General features: G+C 28.1%; 1 protein-coding gene across 3 annotated transcripts; it reads right to left on the reverse strand.

Annotated features, from left to right (window-relative positions):
- Window positions 1-1,079: 1,079 nt before the first annotated feature.
- Window positions 1,080-16,915, reverse strand: LOC111675911 (feline leukemia virus subgroup C receptor-related protein 2). 3 transcript variants are annotated; one of them, XM_046953646.1, is made up of 12 exons: window positions 16,839-16,915; window positions 15,510-15,565; window positions 8,058-8,446; window positions 7,141-7,252; window positions 6,273-6,375; window positions 6,000-6,128; window positions 5,762-5,857; window positions 3,217-3,358; window positions 2,954-3,150; window positions 2,754-2,878; window positions 2,297-2,407; window positions 1,080-1,643 (listed from the first exon to the last, which is right to left on the reverse strand). In XM_046953646.1, exons 3-12 carry the CDS (start codon window positions 8,185-8,187, stop codon window positions 1,361-1,363), a joined length of 1,428 nt encoding a protein of 475 aa, XP_046809602.1. In that variant the 5' UTR covers window positions 8,188-8,446; window positions 15,510-15,565; window positions 16,839-16,915; the 3' UTR covers window positions 1,080-1,360. The 3 variants fall into 3 exon arrangements, with proteins under 3 accessions (XP_046809602.1, XP_023292544.2, XP_023292543.2); XM_023436776.2 differs by lacking the exon at window positions 16,839-16,915 and adding an exon at window positions 16,724-16,739 and having other exon boundaries at window positions 15,510-15,630; XM_023436775.2 differs by lacking the exons at window positions 15,510-15,565; window positions 16,839-16,915 and adding an exon at window positions 11,498-11,587.
- Between the last annotated feature and the right edge of the window lie 429 nt (window positions 16,916-17,344).

Here is a 17,344-nt window from a genome sequence, read left to right on the forward strand (position 1 = left end):
ACACTTATATTAGACACTGTATGTACTATAAATCGTTGGTGCGCTTAAAAAAAGAATGGCGTTTTGTTTTGAATAACTTTTTTTATAAATTTCAAAAAGTTTTCTAATATCTTGTTGAAATTAATCATTATTTTTGAAAATGGCGGGATTTTTTTACAGAAAAATTATAGAAAACAAATACGCAATACTCTTTCTCTAGGCAATTGCGATTTATCTGGACAATGTTTTTAGTACTTATGTAGTACTGTCTCCCTTTAAAGGGATTTAAATAATTTAATATATTTGTGTTTGTTTGGCAGTGTGTAAACTAAAAATGTCTAAAAAGAATAAATATGCTTTTTATCTAAATACTTCGTGTATATCATTTGTGCAGATATTTTTTTCTTAATATATTGTTTTTTGTATATTTCTGTAACATTTTCGGGTACATACTAGGAATGTACGTTTGGTGTTTATAAAGCTTGTTCTAGTAAAAGATTTAATCAAATACAAAGTATCAAATACATTGAATAAATGTGTCAATTGCGAAACCTGTGCTGCTAGTGAGAAGAACAATTTTAGTGTATTTTTTTTAAGTGTAGAATGCAAAAAAAATAAAAAGAAAAAAAAATATATAATTTATATTTACAACCCATGCTGACTGTTTAAAATCATAAAATAATGATTAGAGTTAGTGTTTTAAAGGAAATATATATATAATTTAAAATAACCGATACCAAAGTATAATATGGCAAAGAGCCATAGCTACTACATACTTTATATTGTATAATAATACGAAATTGGTTTTTATTTACACAAATCTGCATTTTATTGGTCCAAAAAATGGAAATTTTTTTAGTAAAAAATTTCCACTTTTTTTCCACACATGGACTAATTTACTGTAAGTACATAGAAAGAAGCACTTACATAAATGCAGCTAAATAATTTGAAAAAATCATTTCCTAAAAAAATTGAATTTTATTTTTGTATTTTTTGATCACAAAGTATGTTTTTAAAACTCTTATAAAAGTAAAATTAAAAGAAAATTAATATAAAACTATGTATGTATGTATATGTATAAATAAATGTATAGGTATGTATGTACACACTAAAATTAAATAACAATTATAAAATACATGTTTCCTTTGTTATTGCTATATAATAAATATTAAATGAATTGTTGTACGTTTAACGATTTTGTTTAAATAACACAATATTAAAATTTTGGCATTCTTTAAATTCTATAAACCACGTCTCACCGTTCATAGGTGATTACGTACTCACTCACTTACTCACTCGCTCGCTCGCTCACTCGTTCACAGGTTCTTACAATTTGACATTGTGTTTAATTGTGTGTTATTTAAACAAAATCTATCCGATCCTAAGGATTGTTCGCATTTTTTGATATCTGAGCATTTTGTCGTCTTAAATCTGAAGAAATCAAAGCCGTAATGATAGTTCCTAAAATCAGCATTACAGCCATTGTTACATTTGCTGTTATATCGTCGTAATCACTGAACAACCATGAATACAGGGACGTAAAGATAATACCAAAGACCTGTGATGATGCATTTAAAAGACCAGAGGAAGTACCTTCCGGTTCAGGGTACGTTAGCTCCGCTCCAAATTCAAAGCCAACCGGCAAGTAGCCGGTCATAAAAAAGCTGCAAAATGATAATTATATTTAAGAACAGTTTTGACAATTAACTAAAATAACATAGGCCAACAAGTTTTTAAATTAGAGACAATTAAAAATGAGAATACCAATCAGAATTTCTTAATCACATCAAGTGTTCGAGTTTGATAAATCTATTTTCTCGACTTTTAAATAAGTTTTAATTTCTGTTATTAGTATATTCTTACTTATTAGAGATATTTTAACCTAAAGAATTGCTAACATATTGTTTTATTCTATTTGCTGAGATATCGTCCATTAAAGTTATTCTTTGAAAAAAAAGCAATATAATATGTTTGGAATTTATAGAAGTCTTAATTAAAATTAAGGTTGATATATCTAAAAGAGGAAAAGCAATACGAAAGAAATTAAAACTTTATTTTAAAGTTGACAGATAGGACTTTTAGATGGCATTAACAATTTCTTTTATAAAGCTGTCATTGCCCTATTATAACGTTCATAAACGTGAGTTTCTGAAAATTTAAAAAACGCTATCTCGAAAACCAAATATGATCTTTCAGATCAGATTAGTATTCATTTCCTAACTTAAAACGAAAGATTTAAAGTTGGTCCATTCCAAATTTTTTTAATTATTCTTCAGACCTGTTATTTGATTTTATTATTCCCTAATTTCTTACTTACCCTAACAACGATGCAGTGACATAGACAACTGCAATGCTTCCAGTATCCAAAGTAAAAGCGAACACCCACATGCCAACCATGGAAAAAGCGTATACCGCTAAAGTTGTTTCTCTATAAGATCACAAAAATAAACGGTTATAATATAAAATTAATATTAGAATTCAGAAATATTAATATTAACCCCTTATTAATGGTTTTTAAACATAATTCGTTTTATAAACCTTTGATAACGTATTATTTTGTCCATTGTCGTAGTAAAAAAAGAGTCATTTTGTTAAATTTATATTACATATGTTGAAACCGACTTAAGTTCCTATGTATTATGCATAGACTTTGTCAAAATTTTTATATAAAAATCGTCTACGACAACAATTTTTCCGGCGACTCTTGTAATACTCAGAATTATATTAGAAAATCTTTGTTTACTATTTACATAAATCAAAAATTATTTACTCACTTGAATTTGTGCGATTTATCCAAAACAATACCGGATACAACGGATCCCAACATACCAGATAAAACAATTGCTAAACCAATACGACCGGTATCCACTTCATGGCCAGGATAATACTTCAGAACCACCTTAAAAAAACAAACAATAAACAAAAAATAATTACTTCTGTAAACTAAAATTTTAAATTGATTATTTGAACCAACCGGATTGAGCAATGTTGATATCGCATAAAAGACTCCAACATTCATGCCATATGAAATTAAAAGTAAAATATAATTACGGTTCATCATTAAATTCTTTAACGATTGCATAAATGAAACTTCATTTTGAGCCTCTATTGAACCGGGCAGGGCAACCTTTTGGGCGGCTGATGGTGGTGTGGGCGGTTTGTCTTGAAAGACTGCAAAATATTGTGGATAAAATAAGTTATTAAATACAACATTTGCTCACATGTATATATACTTACATAAAACCATTAAAATGACCAGCACTGTTGTTATTCCTGCAACATAGTTAAACATCCATTGTAAATCATGACCCACAAGTTCCGGATCATCTGAATTGGCCACCAACATCGGTGGTAGAACAAAACCAAGAGCCACGCCCAACTGAAAGTAAAAGAAAATTAAATATTGGCAGGACCTTATTATGTCAATTCATTTTTACTACAACTTAACAACATGGGCCTGGGATTCTATATAAAAGACCCAGAAATATACTACCGTTTACCTAAGTACGACAGAAGCTTTCAGGAAGAAGTCCGAAAGCTTGTAATAGAATGTATAATTTGAATTGGAATAATCCTGAACCTAAAGGCAATCATTTGCCGGATTTAAGGGGATTAAAAAGCTTAAATTAAATACTCTCCCAGAGGTAAGGTTACACCACATGGGTTCCATTGTGATTGGCTTTAAAAGGAAGTTAATGTGACGAACGCAAAACCATTTGACGCAACGAGGACATAATTAAATATGTGAATGAGAGTAACGCAATAAGCTCTCTTGGAATAATGAAACGGTGAGTAGAACACTATGGGGTGACGAAGAAGCCTCTTTTAAATGAGCAAGTTTGAGGAAAGTATAATGGTACAGTTATACAATATTGGGCGTGAGGATTCAAACTAATGTAGAGCATGTAGAGAGGACAGTAAAACTCTCACACTGTCCTTGCGATCGCTGAAATTATATACAAATATCTTGGGGGTAATATTGTTCCCAATGCCACATTCCTCTCGAACACTGAATGGAAAATTCTTGGGAATTGCGTCCAGGAAACTTAGTTTCGGACAATAATATATTCAATGAATATTTTCATTAAAAATAAATGCACAACAGGCCCGATAGTGGCCTAAATTTATTTCATTGGATATGATGTAAATACATCCTTCTATCAAACTAAACTTACTTGAATAAGTGTTTTTCCTTGCTCTTGCACTGAATTCCACTTAAATCGAAAGCAAGGTTAATGTAAATTTCATATAAATATTTTAAATACACTCCATTAATAATGACAAGTGTTGACGATGGAAAGTGTGGTATATCTAACAAGGTCAATTTATTAAAATGCCAATAAAAATAAACGTAATATGAAATTCTTGCTATCCATTCTTAATGATTTCTGCAGATTGCAAAATTAAATAAATTTATTCTGACGACATTTACATAAAATGGCAAAATGAGTCAAATATTAAAATATAATATTGTTTAATTTGAACTTATGTTAGGTAAATGCATTTATTCACACTATGTATGTATGTATGTATGTATGTATGTATGTAAATAGGTATGTATACAAAATACTTACAAATGTACTCGTAAGTAAATAAGTAAATGAACTAACTAAAGAAGGGAAATATTGAAAAACTATTGAAAATTACTTATATAAGAGTATCATTCTTATTGCGAGTATGTTTGTGTACATTTTGCAAGTGTTTGTTAGATAACATACTTGCTGTTCTTGGGAAGGTTTTGGTGTTCATGAATATCGGTAAAATCAATACAAGTGGTTACCAGCTAATCTACTTGCTCTTAGTTTTTAACTGGAGAGTGTGAAGTTTATATAATTCGTATTTGTCTTTAAAAGCATTCCATAAAAATTTTATATCGAACTTTTTTCTTAAAGGTAACTTAAACCCTTTAGTACAACTGGGCACTTTTCCATAGACATCTTTATACCATCATACTTGTAGAAATTAGTGCATGTTGGCTCAATTTAGAAAATGTTAATGACAAAAAATAAACTGATTAAAATATTTTGACTAAATTAGTTTGTAAAAAAGTTGTTAATTTTTTTATATAATTTTGCACATAAAACACTGTTAAGTAATGTTAAAAAGAACTTAAACGTTTATTAAACAAACAAAAATTTTTTGTTGTTCCACTGAAATATTATCCTCAGAAAGGGTCCTTTTAGTCATTTTTTATTATTGGTCTGTCATTGAAATCAATATAAGGACTAAATGGGAAGCAAGAGGAAAAAATGTACATAAATGTTCACTTTGCTAATAACAAATTACAATATTTATTGGTACCCGATTTCATTTAGGTTTTACATATGTGTATCATGTAGCTCAGTCTGTTCCATGTACCTAGAATCGATATAGATCCCATATAAGTTCCTTTTCAGAAAACTAATTCGATGAAGTTTTGCACTAAAATCGATCGATGATATTAAAGAAAAATCCAGAAAAATTATTTATTAAAAAAATCACCACTCTTTCAAATTATGAAGAGCTTACTCTATAATTGATCCGGGCCTTTAAACACCTTAAAATTACTTCTATGTTCATATTAATAACGATATTAATGAAGATTACAAATAGAATTCAGCATAAATCCATGCCATGCCTATGTTTCCGAAACTTTAAAACTGGTCATGTTATGTGCATGCACAAATTTAAGATATGTTTAACTGAGTTTTTTACTTGTTATTAATTTCATTTACACTAATGTTATGTAGAGCATTTTTGCACAGAACTGTATTTAATAATAAAACTGATTAATCGCACTAACCTGATTACCAAAGACGCCAACACTGCACGCTGAAGATACTTGATCGGGACCGAACCAAACTGCTGCTAAACGTGCCGGCAATGATAAAATACAAACCTAAGAAATATATAATAAGAAATAAATTATATTATTAGATAAACTTGCAATTTTTTATAATTTAAAGATTATTAGAACATACTAAGCTTTTTAGGGAAGTAATTTTTTTCCTGAAATAATAAAACAAATAAAAATTTCTTACCTGTGATAAAGCAACTATACTTTGACCAAAAAAGCCTACAAAGAACAAATCTGGACCAACTGAAAATACTTTAATCCACGCACCAATACAAGTACCAAAAACACCAACCAAAGCTGTAATTCTAAGACCCTAAAATTTAAAATAAACTAATATTATTAGGGGAAAATATTTCGTCGTCTAGATTACAGAATATTTTTAATTAAATTTTATTTTTGAAAACATTTAAAGGTCCCTAAATTGTATATAAATATTTGTCTGTACTCTTAAACTTACCATTTTATCTAAGAACCAACTGCCCGGAAATATCAATGGTATATACAATATCATATATATCATTGATGTCCAGTCAATCCATTTATCACTGACACCATAATATCTAAAAATTAATTAAGAAATTAATGAAGACATTTATATTTAGAGAATTTTATGAAAAGGAAATCAACATTTTGGTTACTGAAATAAATCTATTAAAAGTTAAATGTCGTTAGAAAAATCGGAGTAATAAGCGACTTTGTTTAAAAGTGAAGAATTCGGTTATATCTATGGGTGAAAATTTCGTTTCCCTGTCTGATAAACTTTGTTGAAGTATATGGTCTCTTTGGTTTTATGTTTTTTGGTCCATAACCTACACTACATAGGAGCACTGTGTGGGTCATTTAGTTTTGTGTAGTTAACTCTGATGTAATGTATTGAGGGACTACGTGGTTCTCATCCAGGACATCACAATGATAATTAAAAGATAGTCCTTTGAGTGTTTGTGGGGTAGTCTAAATTTTTGCAGGTTTATAACAATATGTATATGTATTCTGGGACCTAATAAGGCTTTGTCTGTCTGTTACTTTATTATTAAATATAAATTAAGTTTCCAAACTAAAACTTCAACAAATCATATTGTTAACTAAGTCCGCAAACATGTCAAATCTTCTATTATAACAAGATTAACCTACAAATCTATAATACAACTTAAACTACACATTTTGCAACCGTTCAGTGATTGGGGTAAATATACAGTAAAGTATTCGATATGTCATCTGATGTATTTTTTTTAATTATTTCTCCAATCGACCATTATTTTATTTATAGTAACCAAATATTTAAAAGATAAGAGAAATTAACTTATAAGTATAAGTATTTTACGTACTTAGTTACAATGTTATTAATAATACTATATTGAATCCATTGCATTGAATTTGAGGCCGAATAAAAGGCGAACAATATCAGAACAGCCCATCTGCGTTTGTAAACTTTATATTCTGTAAATAAATGTAAAACTTTGTATTTTAAACTTTTATAATAATTATGATTGTAAGTTAAATATAATTGTGTAAATAATTTGCATACATACAGGGTGTCAAAATTAAAGTGTTAGAGGGGAAAAAAAGAAAAACCTGAAAAGTAAACGCAACTGTTACGTATTTCAAACGTTAACAATACGTATTTACTAACTACATTTTAATATTTTTTTGTTTGTTCTTTTATAATACTTTAGTAAAACAAAAAAAAAAAACTAAATTTTTTTATATTTTTAGCAGCAAGCCTATATTCATGCTTTAGATTTTTTAGTGTTCTACGTCTAAGTGTATACTATGTTTGCAAAGTATACTTGTGTAGACACACATTGTAGGAGGCATATGCAGAGGCGCATATATAAATTCAAGATTAAGGAGGTGAAATACTAGAGTTTTTCTGTTTTATTTCTTTTTCATAATGAGAAATATTTCGTTTGCCCTCTCGTGAACCCGCTTCTGTATAGCTGGGTATATAAATAAATATGTATGTATGTACATACATGTGATGATTATATCTTAAATAAAGAATTGTAAGGTCAAGAGTTTTTTGATTTCCTAGTAAAAACATGATGCAGAATGCTGAAAGAAAAACCTGACACCAGTACTATGATGTATTTGTTTAATTTTTCTTTCATTTTAGGTCAAGTTATGTGCAAGCACAACAACAACAAAAACAACACTTATTTTCTTGATTGTGTATCTGAAGCAAGAGCAAGGGTTTGGAAAATTATAAATTGTTTTTTTTTTACTTGTTCTTTCCACCAATTACCTTCATTAGCCTTTGCAATTGATGATGTATCCTTTTCCAGACCATCTTTGGGTTTTATTAAATCTGTTGATTTACTAGGAGCCAAATAAGGATCTGATGTTTCACTTATACTTGATGTTTTCAAATCCATTTCTATATGGATTTCTTAGCGGCAACTGACAGATCCCTTTATTATGCAATCTGTTCAAATATGCCACTTCAATTTAACTGTTCAAATACAACTTATTCCAAGATTTTTGCCATTCTCAAAAGTGGGGGCCTTGAATGTAGAAACTATAAATGTGATAGGTACTGATAAAATGGTTGGTTTGTTGACTTTATGAATGTCTAGGTTAAGCAATTAGTTGAAGGTGGATAAATTCGTGTTTGTCCTTTAAGTGGAATGTGTGCTGCAAATAAAGAAAGTAAAGAAAAAAAATAAATATTTGCCTGTGGATTTGACAAGTTTAAAATGTTAAAACGAGAGTAAATATACATAGATATATTAGAATGTTAAAATTATAGCTAAATTAATTATTAGCATATTATGGCATGATATAAATTGCAAATTATAAGCGTTATATTTATCATTAATTTGTTTTTTTTTTTTAATTTAATTTTTTTCCTAACCAATTATAATTAATTGCTTCTATTTGTATGTTTGCACTTGCATTTATAAATACTTAATAATGAGCTAAAACGGCAAATTCTAAATAAATATAATTTTAATTTATACTTCAAACTTGCAAATTAAAAGTGAAATTTTTTATTAACAAAACTATGCTTTATTAAACACACAAAGTATATTTTTGAAAATTTCAGTTTTCAAACACGAAGGTCTTGTTTATATTCATTTATTTTTTATATTTATTAATGTTTATTAACCATATTAATTTTGATAAGAATATTTTGTTTTTTACTACAACGTTTAACAGCTTTCTTAAACTCTTTGTTGGTGTAACAGTTTGTCTGTGGCCGATAGTTTTTGTCTGGGAAAAAAGTTTCGATTGAATTAGCTGTCGTTGGTCTGACAATCTTTTGCGAGTATGACTCGGCAATATAAGTTTTCTAAAATTAAGTTTTGCCGATTTTTGTTGACATAATAGAACATTTAACATAATTATGAGACCAAAAGCCTTATTCGGGAGGTACGATTGTATGGGGCCTAGGAGAAATAATGAACCAATTTCAACCATAGCATTCGTCCCTATAGACCTGGTTCACACTAGAAAACTTTTTGGGAAACTTTTGATTTTTGTGTGTGAGAGAAGGAGAAAGAGATATCACCCATTCTTTTTCTCGCACACAAAATCAAAAGTTTCGCAACAAAAGTTTCCTAGTGTGAACCAGGTCATACCAAATGAAGAGTATGTGCAAAATTTCATCAAAATTGCGACCTGTAGCCTTGCAAGTACTTCTTTAACTTCTTATTTTAAGCGAGTGTAAAAGTTCTTGCCTCCAATGCTATGGCCGTGTTAAAATAATGAGTTAAAATGCCAATGAAGAAGTAGTAAAAATAGGTTTTATCAGCATTTTTACTCATTACTTTTCAATTTATATTTTTCCTGGGATAACAAATCGTTTAAATGTTTTCATGCAATTTAAAATTTTTCAGTTAGAGCTTAGAAACATAAGTAATTTTTTTCATTAGAGATTTTTGTTTTAATTTAATAAATACTTTGAATTTATAATGTAACTAGAATTTATTAATGTCATTAAGTAAAATAAACATTTACTAGACAAGTATTAAATGAACATGAAACAAATTAAAATTACAATTCAAATAATTTCACAGATAAATAGAAACGTTTAAGACTTATTTATAAAAGCACGAATGTGAAAAAAACGTGCTTACCCTCACCCTATAAAAGGTTCTTCATGCACCTTGGATTTAAAATTCCACCGTTTGAATTTAAAGCTCTTGCGATTACATTTCGAGTCCAAATACCACCTTAACATTATTTCCATTACATAGTTATAATGAATAATTTGTCCTACACTAAAGGGGAATTCCCTTTTATTCAATATGTTAAGTGTAAATCAGAGATATGTCGTTTGTGGCGCCTCCAGCTAATTTGCATTAACTTTTTAGTAACTCATTGGAAAAAGTTTAACAACAAGTTAATTACTCATTTAAATTAACTTTTATAATTATTCAAAGAAATTCATTTTAAAACTGAATGACTGTTCCATAAGATTTTATTTAACAAAGTGAAATTGTATATTTATTGAGTTATGACACGGTTCTCACCCAGAAATTAACAATATTTGCGTTTTTTTGTCTTGCTTCGTTTTTGATAAAATCATTTATAACATTATAACACATGTTTATATAGAAAATGTTATAATAGATTCCCGGTTTAACGAACGATAAATAAGGTTTACTTATTCTCACGGCTTCTTTTAAGAAATATTGATTTTTTTTCTGCAAAATTAGTCAAGAAAATTTTAATATATATTTTTTTAGATTTTATCTTTATATACTAAATATATCTTATACTAAATATATCCCTCAAATTTTGATTGATATCGTTATTTCTTCATAAATATAACTATAATAACTTGTACATACAAAACTTTTTACTTGGTGGGTTCTATTTCCACCTGAGGATCTGGTAAAGGAGCGTACAACAGTCCCTATAGAGCACTAGGTGTATTTATTCGGATTTGATGTACATATATACATACATACATACATCCTCATTTTAAACTAACAAAATTTTTGATAGGTATTTGAAAACTAGTATTATAAGCACTTGTCTCCAATGAATTCACCGTGTTAAAAATGAGTTAAAATGCTAATTAACTTTTTCATGCAAGTCTTTGTTAGATTATGTTGCCAAAATCACTCTTTTGCGGATTATGATATAAATATGTTTGTGAAATATGATATCGAATGGATCATAAACGTCCAAGGCGACTTCTAACTATTCCGATCGGAATGGATGTCATTACTTAAGTTATTATTTAGATCGAGTTGGTTCTAGTTTCTTTATATTCCACTTAATATTGCTAATTTATAATAATATAACAAACAGATTAAACAAATTTGAACAGATCCTTTTTCTTAATTCAAAATTATTTTTTATTCTTTTCTCAATTGTTTACGTTCATTCACTTAAACGAGAAATCACTGTTTGTACATCTGTTCATATAATTGTGTTTTATTATTATTTTTATTAAATATACCTCATTATCAACAAAACCGTCACTTTGTCAAACCGCACAATATTGAAAACAAATTATGTATATTTTTTGATATCTCTTTTTACTTTTTGTTAACTCTTGAATTAATCTCAAACTCTTAATCATATTTTAATTAAAAAAAAATACAATACAAAGAATTTGTTTATAACTTTTGTTTTTTTACACCTTAATATTTCAAACAAAATAATAAAAGCTGCACAGTTAATGCAGGTGTAAATTAAATTCTTTTTTAATAATTATTAATTTATGCTTACGTTTGTTTTCCTTGGCATTCGAAGAGTTACTGAATCAGAAAACAGAAAATAAACAACGCTACTGGTTTTAAGCTGTTGGCAAAAAATAGTAATAATTTTTGTTTTAATACAACCGACTACAAACATACATACATACTAATAACAATAATAATAATAATACTGTCTATTACACTAATAGCAATAACAATAATAAATAACACTATTATCATCACATTCAGCAAAAAGAAAAACAAGAGGAAAAAATACAAAAATAAGATTGTCGCAAAATGCTCAGTATTTAATATTATTTCTGAAAAAAAAAAAACCGAAAGAGAATTAGTGAGAGAGCCACAGATTGAAAGGTTTAAGTACCAGTATTATCAATTTTATAATTCAATAAAAAAATGGCCAATAAAACTTTGTACAAAACGTGTTGATATTTCGTTTTATAATAATAACACTTTAAATCAGTTATTATTCTCAATATTTGAAATTTGGAGAATTTTGCTTTCTTTTTTTTAACTAACAGATTGGGAAGCAATATTATTAATAACAATTTCTATGAGGACTTGAAAACTAAACTCCACATTCGCGATCGACTAAAATTTAACGCAATTTTCTTGTTTAAAATTATGTCTTTCGCTATAGAACATGTAAAATTTAGTGAGAAAAAATTTGAATATTTATGTTCTAGTGGCCTCCGGTCGGTTAGTGTTCTAGTCTGGTAGATCGGAAGTGGTGGGTTCGATTCCCAACTGTTGCACTGGTTAAGGAGCGCACAACTGGCCCTATAGAGGCCTAGGTGTATTTCTTCGGATTTGATGTATATATGTACATCCTCCTTTCAAACTAACTACATTACTAACTAACTATGTTCCAGTTAATTCGTCACAAAGGTAAAATTCGTTGTTTAAATTACAAATAATAATATTGCAACACTGTTGCGAATTAAACAAACAAAAATGTTTAATTAGCAACACTGTTGTGAAGTAAACAAACAATAAATAAAAACAAAGAGAGGGAGAGATAGAGAGAAAAAAAGAGAAAATTCAATGTAAAAACCATGAGAATTTGGCTAATAAATTAAGTTTAAACAGTCAATTAATTTTAAGCTATTAACAATTTTTTAATTTATTACCAATACGAATATATAAACAAGCTCAAGTATAGATAGATTAACGTGACTTAATAAAAGCTCTGTATAATAAGATGAAACTTTGATCCTCTATAAGACGCCTTAAATTACTATTTGCTCAAATGTTCTAAACGGGATTTTAGAAGTCAAATGACAAAAAAAGAATTAAAACAGTTTGTATGTAAGTAAAATTCCGCGACAAACTCTATTATTGGTTGAAGAATTTAGTATAAGTTCTTTTCAGACCATCATGTTAAGTCCAGTAAACTTACATAAATTTTAACAATTAAAAAAATATATAATACCGATCTTGTGTTAAATTAGCAATATGATTCTGGCAATTGAATAAAACATTGACCTGTACAATAAATGTTTGTTCCTATAACTAACAAAAAAGGAAAACTATTCAAGATTATACTAACGACTTGAAACGATTTTTTTTGTCTAGTTTGAATCTGAATTATCTAAATACTCGACCAATGACCACTTGAAGCGTTATAATAATCGATTTAATAAAGCATTTGCATTAAAAGTAAACACAAATTTAAACCTTTAAAATGTTGTTTGTTAAAACATTGTTGAGTGGAATAATAAACATATTACTGAGGTCTTTAAAACAAATATTTTTCATTTAATTATTCGTAAAAGCAATCACTACATATTTACGAACATTCTCCTCATTTTAAATATTGGCTGAATCTGTTAATAAATATTTAGTACAATAAATAAACAAAACTATAATTTCTCTATTGTATAGTTCCTAATGTAAGGAAACTATATAGTTATATTCTAAATTGGAACAACTTCATTAGGATCTTAAAAATCCTCTCAAATAATGACGTTTCAGAATTTCATGTTAGATTTAAAACTTAAATTGGTCAAATGCAGTAAAGGTTGTAAATTGTTTAAAACTATCTACCAGACTATTTTAAATAAACTACTCCCATAACGACTAAACTACCAATATTGCCAAAAAAGATTCGTCAAATCGTCAATTCCAAAAGTCGCAGCTGAACTATTAGGTTTCTATATAAATATGTATGTTTGAATATTTGTATACACGATTAGGTACATCATACCATATATTTCTTTATCATCTCTTGTGTTTCCAATCGAACAAGATAAGAACTAAGGCGATAACAAAATATATATGAATAAACATTTAACATAGATCAAAAACATAGTGAGCTAATTTTTACAAGTGAAGAAGAGTCTGCTGATTAATAGTAATAAAAGCAAGAGAAATTGTCGTCACGGAGCGAATTTGCCAAAAATATTTTCAAATATTTCCAATGTCGTCATCGTTAAAGCGTTTTAGAAAAAAGTATTAGGTATAAGTAAAATATACTGGCCCATTAACGAACGTATCCCACTTTTTTCTGTGGTTAAATAAAAAATCGACAATCTTCTGCAATCTAGTTAAAATTATCCTTAACTTACATACAATTTATAAAGAAAATCAAATCTTTCATTTTTCAATTAATAGACGTCACTGAGCAGGAAGAAAATAATTACAATGATTAAGAAAAATATTTATAATGATTTAGTTACAACTTTAAGTTTATTTTTATTGTTAATTAACATGCGGAACGGAAACATCAAGATTATTACTTTAATTGAAAGGAAATCAACAATTACTTTGATTCCTAAGTACGATAAATTAACAAAAACAATAAATATAATTAATATACAATAATATTTAACAATTTAGTTAATGATATGTATAGATACAAACAATTTAATAATCTTTTGTTATAAAGACATTTTGCAGTAAATAGTTACAACACATGTTCACGTGTCGATGGTAAACTTTATATTATTTGTATATGTATTTGCTTAGTCCACAATAAGCATCGTTGCATTGTATCGTTGTATGTCGTAAGTGGTTTATTATTGTTTTATCTTTGTTTCTCAAACTAGTTAGTTAATTTGAAAGAAGGTTGTACATACATACAAACATCATATCTAAAGAAATACACCTTGGCTTCTATCATACTTGTAATGCGCTCCTAAACGAGTGCCTCAGGTGGGAATCGATGCCACCACCAAACTAGAACACTACATAACATACCGGGGGCAGAGAAAAATAATCTACATTTTTAATTAAAACAAAAACTGAGATATGATTATTCCTTGTTTAAAATTTAGAATCTTTTAATGATTAAATAAAAACTTAATTGATCAAGAAACTGAGGCCAACAGTTTTAACATTTTATCTCAATTAAATATTATCTCTTCAGCAAATTTTATAAATATCAGTGCTTTCGCGCCATTATAGAGTCTCAAATATGGCCAAAACACCATATCTGAAGAACATAATGTGGTGTAAAAATCTTGAAGTTATATTTAATGCATTCCAATCAATCTCAACCCTTTAGAAAAGTATTAGTTTAAAATTTGCCCCTTCAGCTTGATAAAGGGAATAATTTTAAATTTTCAAATGATTAACCGATTAATTTAAAATAATTACATGTCGAATAAACCCATAAAAATTTTAGTAATAAAATACCCTAGTCCCAAAAACCTAAAAATTTTGATATATTCAATCAAGTCGTTATAGTAAGTACCTTAATCATTGGTTGATTGTCAATCTCAAACTGATTGATAATTTCTATTATATTATTTATTAATAAATATTATCTTTATAGATCTTCTGATCTAGTCTAGATCTTAAAGAAGCAGTTGATAAGTTTATCTATTTCGATATTTTAAAATCGATTATATAAATATGTGACTAATATAACTAAAAATAATAAAAATTCCTGGTATTTTAAACATTTTAAAGTTTAGACATTAAACACTCTAATAAATTAACGTTTAAATAAAATCTTCTTTTTGACGTAATTGCATCTTTATGAATCATTTTAATTTCAACTTGAATTTACAAATAAAACTTACCCGCTGTTTGTACAGGTTCAAAAAACCTTATTAATATCAGTGTGAATATGTGATTCCTTTTTGTTTCGATAAGAATAAATAAAAATATTTAAAAACACACACAATTAAACAGGCACTATATCTAGATACGTTTGCAATTTTAAAGAGAAATATGAATGGAATCAAGTTTAACGTAAAAACCGAGTTACGATTTATTATTTTTATGTTACGGTGTTATAAAAAAACAGAGAAAAAGAGAGTCTCACGAATATATATGTATTTAAACATGTACTATACAAGTACATATGGATGTTTTAGCACGTGCAAGTTGCAAACAAATAATAACAAAAATCGATTTATAGATTTTTTTTAACAATTACGTAAAAAACAAATTAACGATTAAACGTTTTAGAACGTGTTAAACACTTTTTTTGAACAAAATTTATTTTGTTAATTTTATTTTTTTATATATTTTAGAACCGTTGCTGTTGATTGCTTGCGAAATACTACGCTCAACAGCTGTTTCGATGACTATTTGCACCACACAAATAACAGCTTTGTTTAAAAATAGCAATCTGCAGTTACAGCAGCAGCATTCTAAGTGATGATTTCTACACGTAAGTGCTTTAAACTCAAGAGATTTTTGTCACTTAAAATTACATAAAACATCCCCCAACTCACAGATACAAGAGCAATACATTTGTATGCAAAATATACAATTCACCTACACACACAATCACAATTCACACGATTTACAAGTTAAACTAATTGTATGTTAAATTGGGGGAAAAAGCGTAATTACGTCATGTCTGTCTGTCTGTCTGTCTGTCTGTCTGTCTGTCAGTCGGTCGCTTTATCTGATATTTCATCAGATTTCCTGTTTGTTTGTCTGTATGTCTGTCTGCTATCGGCTTAATGTTGACTACATGAAATTATGCATTATTTTGTAAGGACGGACATCCATATGTATGTATGTGTGTATGCATGTACTAGTAATAATCATTTAAGGCTCATTGACTAACTAGTGTTTATAACTTTTTGAGTGTTGATTCAATTCAGTTTATGTAGTTTCATTTTATTTGATTTGTATTCAAATTATTTACATAGAAACAAAAATCGGGGTTTAGTTTTCATTTCATATGATTTTATTAAATAAACAGCCTCTAAATTACAGTAAATTGAATAATTGCTACACTTAAGGTGAATTTAAATCACATCACATTAAATTTCTGTACCGTCTGTAAGAGTGAAAACAACAACTACAACAATCAGTTATTACAATACACAAACAGACATATACAATTGTTGTTTTTTTCTTTATTTTTTGTACAACTTTAACATTTCAATTACTTTTTGAAGATTTTTTTATTATTTTTCTCGGTTAATTTGAGTTGTGCTCTTTTAAAGGTTCCGTAGACAACTGAGCTTTTGTCCACAGTGTAACAACTATTTTATCCTTTTTTGCATTAGTTTTTGTTTAGGAATATTTTTTGGCGCCATCTTTAGTTTTACTCTATCATATGAGTGAGTGGTCCATTGTATGGAAATTTGTTTAAATAAGTAGTTTCTTATGTTAAGTACACACAAGCACATGGCAGAATGAAATCAGAGGAAGGAACTTGTTTATGTAGAGGGTTGACTTACTACCCTCGTGCTTAAGTATCCTCAAAATCCGTGCAAATCTGTTTACATTCACAATAAGGGTTGTTTGACTAAGTTGCCACATTTCACAGTTCTTAAACTTGAAACTTCAACTTAAGCTTAGTTGCTGAAGAAAACCTTTAAAAACTATGCTTTAAGCTATTTTAAAATATAAATTCTTAACAGATTTCAAATAATATATCCAACTAATTATT

This window comes from Lucilia cuprina, chromosome 6, assembly GCF_022045245.1.
Source record: "Lucilia cuprina isolate Lc7/37 chromosome 6, ASM2204524v1, whole genome shotgun sequence".
Taxonomy (NCBI): Eukaryota; Metazoa; Arthropoda; class Insecta; order Diptera; family Calliphoridae; genus Lucilia; species Lucilia cuprina.

Excerpts from the sequence above, each read along its gene's own strand:
- LOC111675911 (XM_046953646.1), bottom strand. The coding sequence starts at position 8,187 with ATGGATTTGAAAACATCAAGTATAAGTGAAACATCAGATCCTTATTTG. Across the intron at positions 7,253-8,057 it reads AATTGCAAAGGCTAATGAAG|AATATAAAGTTTACAAACGC; the intron begins GTAATTGGTGGA and ends ATTTATTTACAG. Across the intron at positions 5,858-5,999 it reads GTATAGTTGCTTTATCACAG|GTTTGTATTTTATCATTGCC; the intron begins GTAAGAAATTTT and ends TATATTTCTTAG.